Raw genomic sequence first — 15,100 nt, 5'->3', positions numbered from 1 at the left:
AGTGGAACGACATTTATTGGATATTTCAAACTTTTTTAACAAATCAAAAACTGAAAAATTGGGCGTGCAAAATTATTCAGACCCTTTACTTTCAGTGCAGCAAACTCTCTCCGGAAGTTCAGTGAGGATCTCTGAATGATCCAATGTTGACCTAAATGACTAATGATGATAAATACAATCCACCTGTGTGTAATCAAGTCTCCGTATAAATGCACCTGCACTGTGATAGTCTCAGAGGTCCGTTAAAAGCGCAGAGAGCATCATGAAGAACAAGGAACACACCAGGCAGGTCCGAGATACTGTTGTGAAGAAGTTTAAAGCCGGATTTGGATACAAAAAGATTTCCCAAGCTTTAAACATCCCAAGGAGCACTGTGCAAGCGATAATATTGAAATGGAAGGAGTATCAGACCACTGCAAATCTACCAAGACCTGGCCGTCCCTCTAAACTTTCAGCTCATACAAGGAGAAGACTGATCAGAGATGCAGCCAAGAGGCCCATGATCACTCTGGATGAACTGCAGAGATCTACAGCTGAGGTGGGAGACTCTGTCCATAGGACAACAATCAGTCGTTAATTGCACAAATCTGGCCTTTATGGAAGAGTGGCAAGAAGAAAGCCATTTCTTAAAGATATCCATAAAAAGTGTAGTTTAAAGTTTGCCACAAGACACCTGGGAGACACACCAAACATGTGGAAGAAGGTGCTCTGGTCAGATGAAACCAAAATTGAACTTTTTGGCAACAATGCAAAACGTTATGTTTGGCGTAAAAGCAACACAGCTGAACACACCATCCCCACTGTCAAACATGGTGGTGGCAGCATCATGGTTTGGGCCTGCTTTTCTTCAGCAGGGACAGGGAAGATGGTTAAAGTTGATGGGAAGATGGATGGAGCTAAATACAGAACCTTTCTGGAAGAAAACCTGATGGAGTCTGCAAAAGACCAGAGACTGGGACGGAGATTTGTCTTCCAACAAGACAATGATCCAAAACATAAAGCAAAATCTACAATGGAATGGTTCAAAAATAAACATATCCAGGTGTTAGAATGGCCAAATCCAATCGAGAATCTGTGGAAAGAACTGAAAACTGCTGTTCACAAATGCTCTCCATCCAAACTCACTGAGCTCGAGCTGTTTTGCAAGGAGGAATGGGAAAAAATTTCCCATTGTGCAAAACTGATAGAGACATACCCCAAGCGACTTACAGCTGTAATCGCAGCAAAAGGTGGCGCTACAAAGTATTAACTTAAGGTGGCTGAATAATTTTGCACGCCCAATTTTTCAGTTTTTGATTTGTTAAAAAAGTTTGAAATATCCAATAAATGTCGTTCCACTTCATGATTGTGTCCCACTTGTTGTTGATTCTTCACAAAAAAATACAGTTTTATATCTTTATGTTTGAAGCCTGAAATGTGGCAAAAGGTCGCAAAGTTCAAGGGGGCCGAATACTTTCGCAAGGCACTGTATATACTGCACTCAATACCATCTACTGTATCTTGCCTATGCCGCTCTGTACCATCACTCATTCATATATCTTTATGTACATATTCTTTATCCCCTTACACTTGTGTCTATAAGGTAGTAGTTTTGGAATTGTTAGCTAGATTACTTGTTGGTTATTACTGCATTGTCGGAACTAGAAGCACAAGCATTTCGCTACACTCGCATTAACATCTGCTAACCATGTGTATGTGACAAATAAAATTTGATTTGATTTGATTTGGTACGGTAATGAAGTATCAAATGTTGAATCGTATCACAACTTACCATAGTTGGGTGACATAGTCATATCCTTGACCCACATTGGCAGGGAAGAACAACATTACGACACAAATCTACCTCCCGCTACTACAAGATTCCTTTTCACACAATAGTTTACAATCTAACACACAGCAGAGATGTACAACCAATTGACTGTTTTTGCTATCAGTCTTTGCGACAATTAGCAACCGCGGCCGGTAGCCTAGTGGTTAGGGTGTTGGGCCGGTAGTCAAAAGGTCGTTATTCGAATCCCTGAGGTGAAACATCTGTTCATGTGTCATTTAGCAAAGCGCTTAACTATAATTGCTCCAGGGTTGTTGTCCTTAGTAGCTCAAGGATATGGGTAGTGGGTTTGATTCCTGGGACCACCCATACAGTCTATGTCATGGAAAGCACAAGTGTTTAATGTATTGTAGACTCTGTGTATACATTCATTTTAAATCGATGTAGATGTCATCTTGAACCTGCGACATCTAAGTCTGACATTTTCATCAATCACTCTCAATCAAACCACATACCTGTAAAGAAACACCGCCCTCTTCCTGTGACAGAGAGAAACACATCGTCTGCATACTGTAGGTTAGTTGGTACGTTCCTTGCTGCTCAGATTCCTTTGACTCAAACTACAACTGTCCCTCTAGAGGTTTTAAATGATAACACATCCTTTTATCCTCTACAAATTCACCTGAACACATTGCAGCGTTAATATTCTTTGCGAAGGTTCACAACTCAAAGTAAGCACCCAATATTCTGGTCTGACAGGAAACAAAACAAACATTAAAATGAAGTGAGGAATCCTTTGTTACCAAGTTGGGAAAAACACTTCATTTTTCCTAGTCCCAATCATATCTATTGGTCCTACTACATGTATGAATAAAAACATATCACATTTAATCTACAATATTACAATACAAGTAAATAATTTAAAATGTATTACTATTTAACTAAATTACTATTCAACTAAAACTAAAAACCTATATATTTCACAGTAGAAGAAAGTGGGGTAAGTTGTGCCAAAGGGTTAGTTGTGCCACCCCTTGTTTCTAGGACACCATACACAAAATAATTAATGTGACAAAATAACACATGGAATCAGGTAGTAACTAAAAAAGTGTTAAAGAAATCAAAATATATTTTATATTTGAGATTCTTCAAAGTAGCCACTCTTTGCCTTGATGACAGCTTTGCACACTCTGGCATTCCATGTTCCTCATTCTCTCAACCAGCTTCACCTGGAATGCTTTTCCAACAGTCTTGAAGGAGTTCCCACATATGCTGAGCACTTGTTGGCTGCTTTTCCTTCACTCTGCAGTCCAACTCATCCCAAACCATCTCAATTGGATTGAGGTCGGGTGATTGTGGACGCCAGGTCATCTGATGCAGCACTCAATCCCTCTACTTCTTGGTCAAATAGTCCTTACACAGCCTGGAGGTGTGTTGGGTCATTGTCCTGTTTAAAAAGAAATGATAGTCCCACCAAGCGCAAACCAGATGGGATGGCGTATCGCTGCACAATGCTGTGGTAGCCATGCTGGTTAAGTGTGCCTTGAATTCTAAACAAATCCCTGACAGTGTCACCAGCAAAGCACCCCCACACCATCACACCTCCTCCTTAATGCTTCACGGTGGGAACCACTCATGCAGAGGATCATCCGTTCACCTACTCTGTGTCTCACAAAGACACTGCGATTGGAACCAAACATCTCAAATTTGGACTCATCAGACCAAAGGACAGCTTTCCACCGGTCTAATGTCCATTGCTTGTGTTTCTTGGGCCAAGCAAGTATCTTCATCGTATTGGTGTCCTTTAGTAGAGGTTTCTTTGCAGCAATTCGATCATGAAGGCCTGATTCCTCTGAACAGTTGATGTTGAGATGTGTCTGTTACTTGCCTCTGTGAAGCATTTATTTGGGATGCAATCTGAGGTGCAGTTAACTCTAATGAACTTATCCCCCGCAGCAGGGGTAACTCTGGGTCTTCCTTTCCTCTGGCGGTCCTCATGAGAGCCAGTTTCATCATAGCACTTGATGGTTTATGCGACTACACTTGAAGAAATGTTCAAAGTTCTTGACATTTTCATGATTGACTGATCTTCATGTCTTAAAGTAACGATGTACTTTCTTTTCTCTTTGCTTATTTGAGCTGTTCTTGCCATAATAGAGACTTGGTCTTTTACAAAATAGGGCTATCTTCTGTATACCACCCCTACCTTGTCACAACACAACTGATTGGCTCAAACGCATTAAGAAGGAAAGAAATTCAACAAATGTACAAGGCACACCTGTTAATTGAGTGGTCCCCATTCCCCCGATAATTAGTGAACCCTCACTCATAAAAGGACTGATTGCTGACCTCAGCAGCGATATCAAACCTAACTATGCCATTAGCGGAAAACCAGCAGATATTACGACAAACGCCCTCCAAATTAAACCATTGGGCGCAGGACTTGTATAGGTCTCTCCAGTTTAGCCCTGATGTGTCACCATCAGAGATTGGCATCAGTCCAGTACCGCAGTGTACAGCAGAAGCACATGCAAGAAACTGCTGATTTAAAGGGAAAGTTGGAGAGAACCAGGAAACAAATGACAAAAGCGGAAGAGGAAAACATTCTGCTAGCAGAGGAACTGCGTTTGAAAACGGAACAATTAAAAGTCATGGAAAAACATATGACGATGAACGAGCACAAACTCTTCAACAAAATCCTTTTCTACAGGAACAACTCAATTTAGCCAAAACTAAATACGACGAGGCCCTCGCCAAACTAGATCAATCTGACGAGTTATCTACAAGCAGGAGCGCGCAACTTGATAACATGCATGCAGTTTTGATGAACGTTACTCAAAGCAATAATGTTCTAGTACAAATGCTGCAGGCCAGAGACGATCAGTTAATGAACACAATGGTCAAGTTGGATGACAAATCAGTGAAACTCATTGAAGTCGCTGACCAAATGAATGATGAGAGAACTCAGGTGAGGCAGATGGAAATATTGATTTCTAAGCAAGCGGAGGAAATCGCATCACTGAATCTCTCGCTCCGCACTCAAGACCTCTCTACCTGCAAACCATGACAGATAAGTTTCAGACCGAACGGAGCAAGTGTGACACTCATGTGTATAAAATAAGTACTCTAAGCCCCCAAGTGGACTCTGCTATGCAGCAGACATTGCTGGGTTGCTGCTGGTGTGTAAAATGGTCGGGAGCTGAACCCTGAATAATTCCTTTATGCCAGAAGACGTGTGACCGTGGTCCACACGTTGAAATGGTTGGAAACTCTCAATCTCTACATGAGGTGAAGAAGATAAACCTACCAGACCAGAAACAACGCCAGTCTGCAGCTGCGGGTGTAAAGTGATTTGGGACTTTGGCTCTCTACCCGAGGAAGAAAAGAGGCGAGAAGCTCACTTCAGACAGTCACTTGTACAGCTAAGTAGCTGCTGTGAGGAAACAGTCATTGGAGACAGGACAACTAAGAAGAAGGACATTGTGACCTCAAGTAGACAATCAGAACCTTACACCCATCGAGCCATTCCCCATAGAAGGATTGATTGGTTTCAACAGAGAGACGACGAACAAAGACATCTACATTGCGTTTCTTACACAAACGGGCGGCAGCTCATGTGCAAGATATATGGTTACTGTGAGCGTAGTTTCCAAATATATGATAAATGTCCCTTTTTCCCTATCTCTCTATTTTTCCCACCCCCTTCTCCATCTCTGCGTGATAAGCCGTCATATTTTGTCAGTTCACTAGGGGCTTTTGTCTCATGTAAGTGCGTATGTGTATTCGTTGTTATTACTTAGTTAGTTATTAAACACATAATTCAATCAAGTTGTGCAGAACTGAATAATCAGAAAATACTGGGGATCTTGCAGATTCAAGAGGTCTGCTATGTTTACAATTGTCTCATTCATCCCCCCCTCTCCCCTGTAACTATTCCCCAGGTCGTTGCTGTAAATGAGAATGTGTTCTCAGTCAACTTACCAGGTAAAATAACGGATAAATTAAAAATTAAAAAATGTAAAAAATTCAGAATGAGACTGATATGAGGTAATGATTAATAAATGACTGTTATCGATATATCTTATGTGTATATCATCTAGCGTTTAATTCAGTAGATGGTAACTCGTTAAACAACTTCTTCCGTGGTGCCCCAAATCCTAATGAGTTAATTGTTACATGGTTAATTTAATCGACTAACAGTTAACAGTTGGTTAGTTGATTCGATAAATAACAGTCATCACATTAATGAAGTCATGTCACGATAGAACCAAGTACAAGAGAGTCCTACCCTAGCCAAGACAAACAGTAGCTGCCAGCCAGACATGTGTAACTTTCTGATGGAAATAGGAGCAGCGGAAGCCAGACTGACAGGTAGGTAGAAGAACTGAGGAACATGGAAGCTACTGTTGCTCTCCTACACAGAGAGACTGAATGTAATCTAAGGCAAACTGAAAACCAATAAAAAAATGTGTTATGTTATGTTATGTTATGTTAATGTATTCAAATGCTCAGAATGAGAAACAACAGACTAACAACTAAGAGTGTAAGTCCACATCATGTCCAAATCATCAGAAAGTATCTAAAATAGATTGTGAAGCTCGACAGAGTCACTTATAGATGTTTTGAACATGATGAGAGCAAAATGCTAAAATCGGTCCCATGACTAGTATGGGATTTGTGCCACAAATGCTAAAAAATATGCATGTGGAAACCATGCCAGGGAAACTAAACCAAAGCATCGGTTGCTGTCATACCTTGTCCATAGACTGCTTACAGTGTAAGGAAACCAATATGCATTTTGTAATTTGGGTGAACTATCCCTTTAAGTGGAAAAAAATATTATGTTACCCTTTCAACATTTGATTGCGTTATCTGCCAAGTTATTACATTAACCGGCTTTATTACATAAAAAATCTAAAGGTTAATACGTTTAGAAAAGTTATCACATTAACCGGTGTTATTACATTAACCATCGTTACAGGGTGGATAAGAGCGACTCGTCTTGGAAGTAGTGGGGATAACAGCTGTCACAGTGAGGGAGGGTATCATATGAAAGCAGACTGCAGCAGTTATCCCAGGTAGAGCTCCAAATGTGCACTACATTTGACCAGGACTCATAGAGCTCTAGTCAGAAGTAGTGCAGTGTATGGGTAGTAGGGTGTTTGTAGTCTCGCTCAACCCTCCCACTGTCACCACTGCATTTCGTAGCCAGGGACTGTAGCCATCGTAGCCAAGTCTCCATTTATTTTTCCTCCGAGAAAACAGCTTGATTATAGCCCTTATCATTCAAACGATATGACCCATAATACCATCGCAACGTTTTTTTCTTTCCATCATACATTCGTGGGCCGTTCTAAAACTGGGCTACTTGAGGACCTGGCCTTTAACCATTTGTTTAGGCTACACCTTGTTCAGTCATGTCACTGCCCCTGGTCAAATGTAGTGTACTGTATAGGGAATAGGACGCCAGTTGGGACATAGCCGGATATGATGTTGTGACATATTTATCTCCCCTGAGATATTCTGTTTCTTCTTCTTCAGCTGTCACCCCTGACCTCTGACCCCGCACCTTGACCCTGTTGAGGTCAAGCTTAAACTCGAGGAGCAAGGCACTGCAAAAAATAATCCTGTCCAAATTAAAACTGTGAACCTCTCCACCCCCCCTCTCTCTTTCTCTCTTTTCATCTCTCCCCTCTATCATTCTCGCCATTACATCCATTACTTCTTGACAATATATTCTTCTATTTGTCATTCCATACGAACTAGTCGTTCACACACCTATGTGTGTTATTTACAAAGGTACTCTCTTTATCAATGTGTTTCTTACCATGTCTGTAACATATTTGCTTTTACATTCTCGACAGTACTCACTATCCTGAAAGGAGAGGCTTCAGTGCCCTAATGTGTGTCATTGAAGTTATTTTGGATACACAGTAGGGAGGCTGTGTGGGCTAAATATAGACGCGGGGCAGGGGGTGGTGGTATGGAGAAGAGAGGGGGGGGGGGGGGGGTAGAGTGAAGTGAAGAGGAAAAGAAGAAAGGGTTAGCTATTTAAATATAACTGTGCTTATCATAACAGGCAGTCTGTAAGACTTCCGGATAGGATAGGCTTCAGGATTAAAACGCCCTTATCTCTCCATTACAGCAGCAATTCACCACGATCTGTTGTAGCTGTGCAGATAGAGAGAAGCTGAGACAGTACCGACTGAGGTAAAATGACACAAATCACAACTAGGCTACATCATTGTGCACTATCGTAGGCTCAGGCTGCAGAGAAAGCATCATGTTTATCCTAATTGTAATACAAAACGTATTGTGTCACAAATATTTCATCACAACTACTACATCAGTATCATATTATCTGTTTATGCTGCAGATAAAACGATCTTGTTTTCCTAATCCGGAGTTGTTGTGTTGTTAGTTGACATCGTTTTTGTTTGGGCAATAAGAGATAACTTGAATAAAATACACTTGGACATCATCAAGTTGTCCAAGTGGGGCGGCAGGTCGCCTAGTGGTTAGAGCGTTGGGCCGGTAACCAAAAGATCGCTAGATTGAATACCTTAGCTGACGAGGTAAAAATCTGTTGTTCTACTCCTGAACAAGGCAGTTAACCCACTGTTCCTAAGCTGTCATTGTAAATAAGAAATTGTTCCTAACTGACTTGCCTGGTTAAATAAAAAAAGATGACCTTGTCCAAGTGTAATAGTTATTGCACTCTACAACCAGTAGTAGGTACTATTGTACACGGCTGTTGCATCAACGCTCGGAATCAACAATGCCATAATCCACATCTTTGGCACCCGGGGAACAGTGGGTGCTTTGCCTTGCTCAGGGGCAAAACAAAAGATCTTTACCTTGTCAGCTCGGGGATTCAATCCAGCAACCTTTTGGTTACTGGCCCAATGCACTAACCACTAGGCTACAATAGGGAGATACACTATGTATACAAAAGTATGTGGACACAACTTCAAATCAGTGGATTCTGCTATTGCAGCCACACCTGTTCCTGACAGGTGTATAAAATTGTGCACACCGCCATGCAATCTCCATAGACAAACATTGACTGTAGAATGGCCTTACTGAAGACCTCAGTGACTTTTAACGTGGCACCGTCATAGGATGTCACTTATCCAACAAGTCAGTTCATCACATTTCTGCCCTGCTAGAGCTGACCCGGTTAACTGTAAGTGCAGTTATTGTGAAGTGGAAATGTCTAAGAGCAACAACAGCTCAGCCATGAACTGGTAGGCCACACGAGCTCACAGAATGGAACTGCTGAGTGCTGAATAGTGTAGCACGTAAAAAATAATCTGACCTCTCTAGAAGCAACATCAGCACAATAACTGTTTGTTGGGAACTTCATGAAGGCTGAACAGCTGCACACAAGCCTAAGATTACCATGTGCAATGCCAAACGTCGGCTGGAGTGGTGTTGATTCTGTGCTGGATTCTGTGCTTCCAATTTTTTGGCAACAGTTTGGGAAGGCCCTTTCCTGTTTCAGCATGACAATGCCCCGGTGCCAGTGGCGTGTATTCATGGCTACCAAGGGAAGCCAGGCTTCCACCCCAAAAAAACATAAAACTATTTATATTTTGTCTCTCTGTGTTTCATAATTTTCCTTCCACTCACAAGAGGCTGAATGTATCTCAGAGGAGAAAGCATCTGAGCGAGCAAAACAGCGCCCGTCTGTCTCTCTCATTGTAGATCCTCTATCCGTGGCTGTCTGGTCCAAACGAGTATGACATTGTTGCCGCACATAACACTGAAGGCAAGGGAAGCCAGCAAGTTTTTGGCCTCCCTTGATAAAAAATAATATAACAGTTAGCCAATCAGCATTGAGCTGAACTGAGCGAGCTCAACTTTGAATGGTCCTGGTGCACCAAAAGAAGTCTCAGGTGAAGCCAGCTTTGATTCTGACATCACTCCTATCAAATCCCTTAGGGAGCATTCATCACTGAGAGACAAACTTGAATTGTTGCATCTGGTTGTACTGTTGTCTTCCGGTGGCTAGCTAGCTAGCTAAAATGGGCCCTTTCCTAAATTAGCCATGGATGGAGATAGAGATTTGGACTTGTGATTGTACGTAATTCTCCGTACTGAGCAATGATTCGAACGGCAATTCTGATCCAACCATTAATTCACACATTGTTGTGCCCCTGGCCCGAGAGGAAGGAAGTTCAATATGTAGCTAGATGCAGAAGGCTAATGTTAACTAGCTAACTTTGCCCATGAATGGAAATTTGGCTAGCGAGCAAGCATTTTAGCCAGATAGATACAACAAAAAATAAAAGTGTGTACTGTATGACAGTTTCATCAACATGAAAGAGAGGAGGATGGCATTGGCGTTTCTCTACAAGTAGGGTGAGTCAACATGTTTTTCTACTTGCATGAGCGCACACACACACACACACACTGACAGGCACACACAGAAATCCGAACCGTCCAACATCAGTGCCCGACCTCACTAACGCTCTTGTGACTGAATGGAAACAAGTCCCTGCAGTAATGTTCCAACATCTAATGGAAAGCGTTCCCAGAAGAATGGAGGGTGTTATATCAGCAAAGGTGTCCACATACATTTGGTTATGTAGTGTAAATGGTGGGATATGTCTGCTGGTCTTCATTAGCGAGTCAGATGAATTCAAAGGAACGAAACATAAACTTGTACAGTTCATTCTGGGCGCAACGGTAGCGTGGCCGAGCGGTCTAAGGCGCTGGATTAAGGCTCCAGTCTCTTCGGGGGCGTGGGTTCGAATCCCACCGCTGCCAATGTTTTTTCTTTGTTTAAATTTTCATAAATAATTATATTTTATATACGACTATAATCTATGATATATTTCCTTTAATGTGCAAAAGTCACTCACATCATTACAAAATGTAGTTTGTATTTCCCGAACGCGTTTCTCGAGTGGTACATTGTTCGTACTTTTTTTTAACCTGCGGCAGTCCGTAGTGTATTGATTCTTGAGCAGAAAACGTGTTGTCAAGGTTAGGTATAGAAACAGAACAGGATTCACTCTTTCCGGATAAAACTCAACATTTACAGGTATCTACTTGCACTTTATCACGTCGATAACAAACTATAATTTAGGGACTGGGACAAGGATAGCTTTGTAGTTAGCAAGCTAACTCTGGTCTTTCGCGCGACGACAACGAGTTGCCTCTGCACTCTTTTGTCGCGTTCCATTTTACTATATCCTTTCATCAAAGCAAATGTGTTGCTGGATAAGTTGTCTCTGTCTGTACAGGGTGCCATTACTCCAAAATAGGAAAACGACTTGAGCACTTTGTATACCGCCAGACTAGCTCTGGTCCACGCGAATACGTCAGCGCGTAACGCTAATTGGAAACCCGACGCATGCGCGTGGACCAGTGCTAGCTACGATAGCTCCTGTCTAATTGTTTGTCTTCCATCTAACTAAACGTTGCTACCTAGCTAACACAATGAAGCCGCCCTCTCGTTCTCGAATACAACCGACGCGCTATGTGAACAAGAAGACCGAAAAGACTGCCTCGAAGCGAAAACCAAAGTTCGCTTGCACGGGATGGAGTCGGACGGAGCAACAGGTCCTGCTGCGGTGCCTCAACAAGCAGAACAAGATGACTGGCGGGATTCACGGGGCAATAGACCTAGAGGCCCTGCACGAAAAACTTCCCAAGCAGTCCAGAGAAGAAGTAAGTTAGCTAGAAAGTGCATTTCAAATTGAGGTCACGATCATTCATTGTGCATGTGAGAGATGTATTTCTCTCTGTCTCTCTGTTTGTTTGTCTGTCTGTCTCTTTCTGTGTCTCGCTCTCTACACGAATAGTAAACAAACATTTGACAACTGGGGACATTATGTTGGTTCCCATAAGTTTAAATGCTATTTCTAGGGGGGTTAAGGTTCGATTTAGGGTTAGGGAAAATAGGATGTTGAATGGGACTGAATTGTATGGCCCCACAAGGTTAGCTGCGCATGACTGTGTGTGTGTCCAGTTCTGTATCGTACGTTCATACACAACACACCAATTAGTGTTTCTCTTCCATCCACTCTCCCTCCCAGATCCAGTCCCAGTTGGAGTCTCTGATGATGCATGTGCTGAGAGCGGTGGTGGGCCAGGTGAAGAAGCAGAGGTCTGAGCAGAAGGCAGCCCTGAAGCCCATCCAGCTGTGGGCTGAACTGGCCCATGATATGGCTGGAGCTCTGGAGGAACCCATTACCTCAGCCTTCGCTCAGGTCTGTTCACTTATATATATATATTTCACAATACCACGTCTTTCAAGGGAAGGTGAAAGTATCTCAAAAGGGGCAATTATGTTAGAAAACAGTGCAAACATATGGACTAAAACATCACTAGCCGGCTACCACCTGGTTACTCAACCCTGCACCTTGGAGGCTGATGCCCTATATACAAAGACATGGAATCACTGGCCACTTTAATAATGTTTACATAGTGCTTTACTCATTTCATATGTATATACTGTATTTGATTCTACTGTCAATGCCACTCTGACATTGCTCGTCCTAATATTTATATATTTCATAATTCCATTATTTTACTTTTAGATTTGAGTGTATTGTTGTGAATTGTTAGATACTACTGCACTGTTGGAGCTAGGAACACAAGCATTTCGCTACACCCACAATAACATCTGCTAAATATGTGTATGCGACCAATAACATTTGATTTGACGAGGCTTAAATATTTAGATGATAGTCTAGGCATATTCAAGATTGAAAGTTACAAACTCTCTCTCTCCCATCTCCCCTCTATCGCTCTCTTCCCTTCTCCCTCAATCTTCTCTCCAGATGCTAGTTATCTCAGCCACAGAGCCCGGCAGCCTGACCAACTCGGACCCGCCTCGAGAAGACTACCTCCCTAAGCAACAACGCTCCAACTTCAAGACCATACCACCTAGACCCATACCCACACCTATCTCCCCAAAAACCCTAGCCCCCTCAGGGGTATCTAAGAGCCCTATAGTGTTTAACATTGCTTCTACACCCCAACCACCACCTGCAGTCTCTGGTGTTCCTGCCACCCAGCCGTCCACAATGAACCCCGGTTCTGGCGCGTCCAAACAGAGAGGCAGGACCACTACACCAGCCTCTACGGTTGGAGCCCTACCCCAGCCTGGTTGCTCTAACTCCAGCATCCTCAGTCAGATTCAAGAAGGGTCTGCCATTTCCACTCTGCTTACAGTACCAATGCCTGTACAGTCCCTTTCTGCCTCATTGTCTGGTCCTACTACAACACTGCAGTCCCAGTCGGTGGCACAAGGTGGCGCGCATGGGCAGACCATGTCCAACGTCCCTTCCGCTCAGCTGGCAGTGACGTCCTCTCCTGCCCCAGCCGATGTGTCAAAACAACAACAGCCCTCTGCTGCAGCCTCCTCTATTAGGCCGCAGCCTCAGCATCCCGGGGCTGGGCCAAGGAAAAGTAAACATGCGGATGAGAACACACCTAGATACACAGGCCTGGGGAGCATTGTGGACTTTGAGAAAATCTATCGGTTCTTAAGTACGGTCCATGTGCAGAGTGAATGCTTCAAACTGACTCCTATGGGTGAGATGATAGCTATTGTTGGGGTGGGGTGTAAGTTATACACTTTTTACCTTATGACAGTCGATAATCTGGTTTCTTTCTTTCTACATGTCTTACCAGGGTTGGGGTCAATTCCATTTTAAATTCCAGTCAATTCAGAAAGTTAACCAAATTTTAATTGTTCATATTCCCATTTGAAAAGCGTTGAAGATAATTGGAATTTTTGTGTAGTTCTGGAATATACCGGGATTGAAATGGAATTGACCCCAACCCTGCTTGTTATACAACCAATTGCTTGTAAAGATGCATTTGGGTCAAGAGGATAACACATTAGAGCACTAGGCTATTTCCAATGTGGTCAACATGCTCTGTCACATTCATATGTTGCAAAAAGATTGGCCAGTCTGTCCCATTTCCTCATCATAATCTTGTTCCTGTTCTTCTTTGACTTCTTTTTCCCCAGAAAGTGCTATAATACTGGACCTGCTGATGTCTCTGCCTGAAGAGCTCCCCCTCCTGGACTGTGCCAGACTGCAGCACCACCTGCTCCAGGTACTGTACACTCAACTGCAGATCTAAGATCAGATTGCCCAGCTGATCTAGGATCAGTTTAGCTTTTTAATTCATAATGAATAAGACCTGGGACTTTATCCACAAAGTATTAGTGCAGCTCTATGATCAGTTTATCTTTTTAATTTAGCAAGGAATACGAGTTGGGACCTGATCCTAGATCACCACTCCAACTTTGAGACCCTTTGTGAGTACGGGCCCAGGCCTAGAATTGCAGATGGGTCATAGATCTCCACCTCACTCATTTCTGTGTGAGGGAGTTTGCCCTTTTGCTAGTCAGACCTCTCCACCATCTTACGTTTTCTCTTTTTAATATATTCTTTCCACCATCTCTCCCTTTTGAGATATTTTTGACAACATTGCTCTGTTTTCTTCTCACCCCTAGGTCCATGAACGGTTCTCAGCCCCGGTTCCCAAAGTGACCCAGGAGGGCACTGGTACTGGGAGGCCCTGGTCCTCAGCAGCGGGAGATCAAAGAAGACAAGATGGAGCAACAGATGGAGGAGCAATACTTGTTGCTGTGACAACGCCCCCAAGTCTAGATGCTGGTGACAAGGTGGGGGCCCCACTTCAAGTACAACAGGGGAGTCAGGTAGAAGGAGGAAGAGGTGTGGCTATTAGTGGAATGCCAGATGGTCTGGGAAGTGATGGGATGGAATTAACCTCAACCAATCAGGGTGTGGCTGCAACGGTGGTGCCTGCCAACCTGGTCGCCGGGTGTTCCAATTCCGTTGCTAAGGATGGGGCTGTGCCGTTGCAGGGGAGTACAGAGGAAAGAGCGGGAACTGAGACTGTTGCGCCTTCACAGGACAATGGACAAGCCCAGGGACAAACGCCCACGACCAATGACACGTCAGCAAAGTCAGGGACGGCTACGCAAAGAAAATCTGACTGGGAGAAGGCGGGACTCTGTCCCCTTAACCCCTTCATGGTGCCTTTGAAACTGTTGGCACGGAAACAGATCCAGTCGCTGGACGAGGTTGTGTTACAGTAGCCTCCATTTTGTTTAAATTTTGAGACGGAAAAAACAAAATAGCTGACAACTTGAGGATTTCATAGAATGTTCTAAAGCCTTGGATTAGTACAGCAGTACTTAAGTTCTTTAATTAGAAATGTCTCACTTTAACCTTCATTCATGTTTCATTTGATTGTGGTTTGTCATTTTTGGTTGCTTTGATATTATGCAGTTTACAAAAATGAGTCAGGAAATAAATCTTTGATTTTATTACACAT

General features: G+C 43.0%; 1 protein-coding gene and 1 non-coding gene across 2 annotated transcripts; both read left to right on the top strand.

Annotated features, from left to right (window-relative positions):
* The first annotated feature begins 10,458 nt into the window (after positions 1–10,458).
* On the top strand, positions 10,459–10,540 carry trnal-aag. The gene has a single exon. It is a non-coding gene; the product is annotated as a tRNA-Leu (tRNA).
* Positions 10,541–10,667: 127 nt separating this feature from the next.
* snapc2 (small nuclear RNA activating complex, polypeptide 2) lies at positions 10,668–15,097 on the top strand. The gene is made up of 6 exons (XM_021577688.2): positions 10,668–10,817; positions 11,208–11,446; positions 11,815–11,988; positions 12,562–13,318; positions 13,761–13,849; positions 14,253–15,097. The coding sequence occupies exons 2-6, from the start codon at positions 11,216–11,218 to the stop codon at positions 14,859–14,861; spliced, it is 1,860 nt and encodes a 619-aa protein (XP_021433363.2). The 5' UTR covers positions 10,668–10,817; positions 11,208–11,215; the 3' UTR covers positions 14,862–15,097.
* The last annotated feature ends 3 nt before the right edge of the window (positions 15,098–15,100 follow it).

This window comes from Oncorhynchus mykiss, chromosome 21 (genome assembly GCF_013265735.2).
Source record: "Oncorhynchus mykiss isolate Arlee chromosome 21, USDA_OmykA_1.1, whole genome shotgun sequence".
Lineage (NCBI taxonomy): Eukaryota > Metazoa > Chordata > Actinopteri > Salmoniformes > Salmonidae > Oncorhynchus > Oncorhynchus mykiss.
This window is presented reverse-complemented; position numbering and strand designations above follow the sequence as displayed.

Excerpts from the sequence above, each read along its gene's own strand:
- snapc2 (XM_021577688.2), top strand. The coding sequence starts at position 11,216 with ATGAAGCCGCCCTCTCGTTCTCGAATACAACCGACGCGCTATGTGAAC. Across the intron at positions 11,447-11,814 it reads CCAAGCAGTCCAGAGAAGAA|ATCCAGTCCCAGTTGGAGTC; the intron begins GTAAGTTAGCTA and ends TCTCCCTCCCAG. Across the intron at positions 13,319-13,760 it reads CTTCAAACTGACTCCTATGG|AAAGTGCTATAATACTGGAC; the intron begins GTGAGATGATAG and ends CTTTTTCCCCAG.